The sequence below is a fragment of the Triturus cristatus genome, chromosome 9 (assembly GCF_964204655.1).
Source record: "Triturus cristatus chromosome 9, aTriCri1.1, whole genome shotgun sequence".
Lineage (NCBI taxonomy): Eukaryota > Metazoa > Chordata > Amphibia > Caudata > Salamandridae > Triturus > Triturus cristatus.
In genome coordinates, this window is record NC_140592.1 from 146,344,778 (window position 1) to 146,350,777 (window position 6,000).

The 6,000-nt window shown below is 49.2% G+C and overlaps 1 protein-coding gene across 2 annotated transcripts in view; it reads right to left on the reverse strand.

The window, feature by feature from the left end:
• The window catches only part of FAM120A (family with sequence similarity 120 member A), a 439,339-nt gene extending 434,883 nt beyond the window's left edge, over positions 1 to 4,456 (reverse strand). Inside the window, exon 1 of one of the 2 annotated variants that reach the window (XM_085624582.1) lies at positions 3,598 to 4,456. In XM_085624582.1, coding sequence (XP_085480708.1) covers positions 3,598 to 4,071 — 474 coding nt within the window. In that variant the 5' untranslated portion in view covers positions 4,072 to 4,456. The remainder of the gene's footprint in view (positions 1 to 3,597) is intronic. The other variant, XM_085624581.1, reaches the window with a different exon arrangement.
• Between the last annotated feature and the right edge of the window lie 1,544 nt (positions 4,457 to 6,000).

A 6,000-nucleotide genomic window follows, 5' to 3' on the forward strand; every position in this document is an offset into this window, starting at 1 on the left:
CCAGGTATGTGGTGTACCTGTTTACAGGATGCAAGGAGGTATGGCACCTCAACCCATAGACTACGTACACCCAGCCCAATGCAGGCACATGCACCTTCCCGCTACACTACAGTGAAAAGGAGCCCAGATTCCTAAGGTTAGGCAAGCAGAATCAGCAAAGACTAGGAGGAACAAGCAAAAAGTTTTGGGACAATTTTCTCTAAGAAGGCTATGTTCAACAATGTGCTGGTAGTGTGGAATGGAAAAAATAAAAAGAACGCGGAAATATTACCTCTACATCGTTATCTACTACACCTCCACTAGACAAGAAAAACTAACCTAAGCAGATAACACAAGCAATAAAAAATAAATTAAAAAGTGTGCAAAGTTAAATATCTTTACCCATTTGAACATTACAGCGAGGAAAAAACAATATTGTACGAGCCAACTTCCAATCGTGGTAAAAACGGGTTCCCACTTCTCACATAGACGACACGCCTATTCTCAGCCCTTGGTGCAGGGTTGCCGTGAAACCAATCGAATTGGTGGCATGACACAAATGCAAAGCAGGACCAACCACTAAAAACCGTCTGCCTACCGGTCTAGTGGCATGCATAATATATATACACATCCCCATACCCATCCCTAGGATTCGTTATCCTTTGACGAACCTCCTTCGAATTTCCCCTCACATATCACAAAACAGATGTGCAGGGGTCGCGTTCGTTTTAAAGACACTCGAAGGCAAAGAAAGCGGGTGGGAGGGCAAGCAAAACAACTGTTTGAACTGTACGCAACAATGTCAAATATTCATCGGCGTAGTGCTTCTAAAGGCTCCATACACAGGCAACAGACATTAACTTTTTCACATATTGCATGCATGAGTAACAAAATAGAGAATTCACTTTTACCTCAAAAGGTGCGCGTCAGCATCTATTGGTACAAACTATGAAGAATACATTTTACAAAATTCAAATGTGTTATATTTTAAAGCTACATTTATTACCGAGCATACATTCCAAGGTGATCTAGCAAACCGCTGATTTACGACCATTCATGGGGACATTTTGCTTCCCTCAGAGTTAGCATTTGCGCCAGATTAAGACAAAAGCTCGCTAACGCATTAAAACTCCCACTAATGTCAGAACCAAAGGTCGCTCTAAATTCAATATTAAAGTAACTGAATACTCATCATGTGCTTGCTTGTCCGACTACATTTATTTTGACAAGAAATGACTTTATGTGGCTTCAAGTAAAGAAAATAGACAACTCGCAAGGCAGCCCATAAAAACGTCTGTCGTATTTACAATGCACAATAATTAAACATTTCGTGCACATAATGCGGGCCATTACAAAACGGCACAACCTGTGCTGCATGAGCATGCCTGCGCAAAATAAATGCATATGAAAAATACAAAATGTTTGCGAGGTTTAAACAGAGGTATGTATTATTCATATACTCTAAATGACCCAGACTTGTGCACCATATCCACATTTTCAATCCAGGCGTTCTTGCTTACCTGTGAGTAACACAGGGTTGACTTTACTCTCATTTTCTATCCACATCAAAAATGGAGCCAAAAAATAATTCTTACAGTTGTTTTCTCTACCAGCTAATGACCCAAGTGTGTAATTAACAAAAATATGCATCATTTAATATTGTGCACACTGCTTTTACTGTTATTTAAAGAGCATGGCCAAAATAATCACTATTTTTGACTGACTGAAAAATACGTACACTTTTTAGAGCTATTACATCAAAGTGTAATGCTCTGCATTCAAAATAAAGGGATGGCAAGTAGGGAAGTAAGATTCACGTGGAGAGAAAATTAGACAGTGCAGAAAAAAGAGAATGCATGGTGACAGACAGATGTCAGAAGGCGGAATCTGATGTGAGGCAGCCAAATATGACCGTGAACTGAAGACATTGCAGAAAAGTACGGGATGATTCGAGAAGTAAGACAAGGAGGGTTATAACAGAAAGGAACGATAATTAAAGTTAGAGGAGACAGAAAACTGTTAGGCAAGAGATACGCCTTTGACTGAACAAAAGAGAAATGAGTACAACAGCAGCTTTCTACAAGGTGATAGTTAACCAGTCAAGCTGGAAGAAACATGGTTAGGGGTAATGCTGCTATGTTGACTAATTAAAAGATGGCGGTAGGACAGCATCGCAAAAGTTGCAACAAAGTTGCGGGAACAGTATGCAAATGGCCTTAAGGAGGAGCGATGGGATGGGGTTTTGTGAAGGACTTTCTATTTTTTCCTAATTGATTATCAATACAGTTGGGCAAAATCACTGGTTCATGCATTTGTTTTCAATCGTTTCGTTGTCGATGAGCCTTTAAGTTTGTGTAGAAAGGCAGATTAGATCCTCATTACAGCCAGATATACCTTGAAACAAGCAAAGTTAATGGAAAAAATCGAGAAACCCAACTGTATTTTGAAAGTAGTATAGAGCAGGCCAGTATCCATAGGGTGATCACCTCCATCCAGGTCATCAAGGGTGTCGTTTAAACCTGTGGACTTACTGTGTTAACTAAACCCATTCTAGGTGCTGCAGTATTGTTTACCTCCATTACACCAATTAGATTAACATAGCACCAAAATAATAATGAACTGTGGCCACTTAACTATAAGGGCACTTTGTACATTACAAATATACAACATATTTATTTACACACATTTAGATATCTTAACTTTTACAGTGAGTTTCACATAAGTAACAACACTGCCTTCCAGAAGACATCAGGGTGTTCGTGATAATTAGGGAGTTTTTTTAAAGGACAACGGAGGTGCTGAAGTGAGGAAAGATTGGCTTTGAGAGGCATGGCTTGTAGAGTACAAAATGAGAGTGAGGAGATAAGCTCGTTACGATATTTGGGTTTTTACTGGCGGAATATGAAAACGGTAAAGTCGGCGGGCTAATGGAGTGGCATTTAGGCGGTGTGTGACAAGCCGTGGGGTGGAGTTTGAGGACACTGTGTGATAATCACATGGAAACGACACTGGTCGTGCCCAGGGGGTTTGACCAGCCATCAACAGGTGGCAGGCAAGATGGTCATGAGAGGGTCGGGAGAGGCGTGAGGTCCTGGCTCTATGGGCAGAGATGGGAGGGTCGGGCGAAAGGCTGAGCTGTGGCCTCTGCCCTCCTAGCTGGCCTCCCGCTCATTAACTTCCTATGTTTACCATCACCGGGCAGGCTGCAGCGCAGGCCGTGACTGCAGGAAGCCCTGTCAGCAGGAGGGAGGTGGCTACTGCCAGCACTTCGGCACTCATCATGGCGGCCCTGGCCAGGCAGGCCCTGAGAGGCAGAGACCGGGGGGAGCAATGTCGGACACCGAAGGGGTGGCTCTGCGAGGAACTTGCATTGTGGAAAGGCCGGTTGACAGATCGGGGGCGGAACGGGAGACATACTTGGAGGCCTGGATTACAAGTGCTAGGAGCTACAGAAAGTAGGGATGGGGGTCGTTGAGGGGAGGCCAGTTCTGACAGGTGGCAGGGATGCAAAGAGTCAAGAGCGTGGGAAAAGACGGGGTGCCAGTTTAAACACTCGGGTACGTGCAGGAAGGAGGCTAAACCGGGCTGGGAGAGCAGGCAGGCCGCAGTTCCTCTTACCTTGATGTGGAAGCGCAGCAGCGCCAGGCGGATGCAGTGCGCCATGCAGACCGGCGGCAGGAACCAGACCTTGGGCGGCGGCGTACCCTTGTTTTGCAGGTGGCTGACGATCTGCTGCGCCGTCTGTCGCTCGTTGCCCTGCCGCTTGGCCCACTCGTGCAGGCGGCCCTTCTCCAGGGCGCCGTTGAAGAGCACGCAGAGCTCGATGTTACCCTGGAAGCAGGCGCGGGCTAGCGCCGCCAGGTAGCCCAGCATGTGGTTCCACTGGCCGCCGCTCACCCAGTCGGTGTAGAAGCCGCCGTAGAGCCGGTGTAGGCAGTTGTCGGCATCCACCAGCAGCCGCAGCGGGGTCTGGGGAGGCCTCTGCCGGCCTCCCCCGACCAGGCTGCCGCGGGCCAGCTTCTGTAGTTCCACCGGCACCACGGCGCTGGGGCAGTGCTTCTCGATGTAATCCTGGAAACCCTGGACTCCCATGGTGGCAGAGATTACGGGGAGTGAACTAATATCCTGCCGGGGAAAAGTCCGTTCAAAAATAGAATGACCGAAGATTAAGCCCCCTGGGTCTGGAGGCTCCTGTGGATGCAGGCGAGGTGGGTGTTGTTGGGGGACTGATCCCGTGGGGGTGGTGGCGGCTCCGTCGTTATGTCATGGGGGGCAGTGTAGGGGGGGTGCTCATGGCTGCTGCGGCCGCCATGTGCTGTCTCACAGAGCCATGGCCGGAGGAGGATCTGTGCTGGGGATCGGGGAAGAGCGCTGACGTACCACAGGAACCAGCGGCCACAGGAAAAGGAGGGCCGCGCCCGCCGTTCCCTGACTGGCGGGGCGAGCAGGCCTCGGCCGTCCCCCTGCCCTGAGTGACGGCAAACGGGGGAGGGAAGGAGGCTGAAGTGGCGGCGAGCAGGGAGGGGAGGCGCAGTTGAGAAGAGACGGGAGGAGGGAAGTGCGGTGAGCGGCGTGCTCCTGATTGACGGGAGGGGATCGGCTTAGACTCTGACGGAGCGGCGCGGTGCGTTTGCGGCCTTCTCCTCTCGGGCTGCTCGGCAGTCGAGCGAGGAAGGAGCTTCTCATACATGCGATCATGCCCGATTCAGACGGGAGGCTCACTGTGCTTTTAAGTAGAACATGCTTTTATTTTAACTGTCTCCGCCTAAAATCGCCTCAGCTTCAATATTAGTCAATCGGGAAAATATATTCCACAATTCTTTCCAATAAGGACTTTTCAGTTTTAAAATGTATACCCATATGCAGGGCTTTAAGTGGAATGAAAAACCTGGGGGGTCTCTCTAAGGGGCGAGGCCGATGTAATTAGGGGCGTGTCTTAAATATACACAAGTTAAAAATCCGTGCTTAGCATAGTGTGCCCCCCCCCCCCCCCAACTGGTATTTTGCTGCTTCCGTCATTGCATACAGATAATACTGATACAAAAAGTAACATTACACCTATAACACATTGAAAATGCTTCAGTACTGAAATTATGAGACTGTGAAAAAACTATAACTAGTCTCTTTGAAGTTACATCAAAGGCAGTGAAGGGTGGCACCGCTGCGGAGGTAAGATTTTTTTTTCACTTTCAGGGCAAAAAAGGAGAGCCCGATAGAGACCCAGTTCGGCACTTGCTTTATAAAACTGCCGGTGCTCAGCACCAGCAAGACCCGGCCCACTTAAAGCCCTGCCCCTATGACAGATAGTGGGGTGTGAGCCTTTCCCTGTCATAGGGATGGGTAGAGAGCAAGGCAGCGTGTATGTTGAGTTGCAGTGGTCAGGGAGCGACACCGGTTTGAAATACATTGATATCAAAAGCTATGGGATTGTTTAGACAGTGATCAAGGCTTAACTAAGGCCCCTGCAGCGCCCCCCACTGTAGAGAGCCTTCCGGCACTCACATGGGGAACCACCAACCCGGATGTGATGCATGCAACCCTGGTAGCTGGGCGCGGCCCGAGGGTATAAACGAAACGGTGCAAGACCGCTCAGGGTCTTCGGCACGTGTTGTACGGCTGGAGTGTTTTCTTTGTGTGACTTGCCTGCGCTGGTACGGGGCCCATCTCCCGTACCAGATCTCGTTATTAGCGATGTGGGCCTTCTCCATGCGTAACCTGCTTCGATGCCCCGGCTGGCAGCCTGTGTCACCCATGAGACTCCACTCCTGTGCCGCCTAGGCCTTTAACAGCGGCCCGGATACCCTGCACGCTCAGCCTGTCAAAGGCCGCACACACCTCAGCGCCTTCTGCCAGTGGGCCCTCACCGGCGTCCGACAAGCCACTGCCACACCCGTTTGAGCTCCGCGTGTTGTTGTGCATGCTGTGTGCCTCTCCCCAACCTAAATCTGCGGGAGCAGCACATCATCCACGCAATGGCCTCTCCTTCTACTGGCCCATGGTGCCTTTGTCTTGTCTCACCTC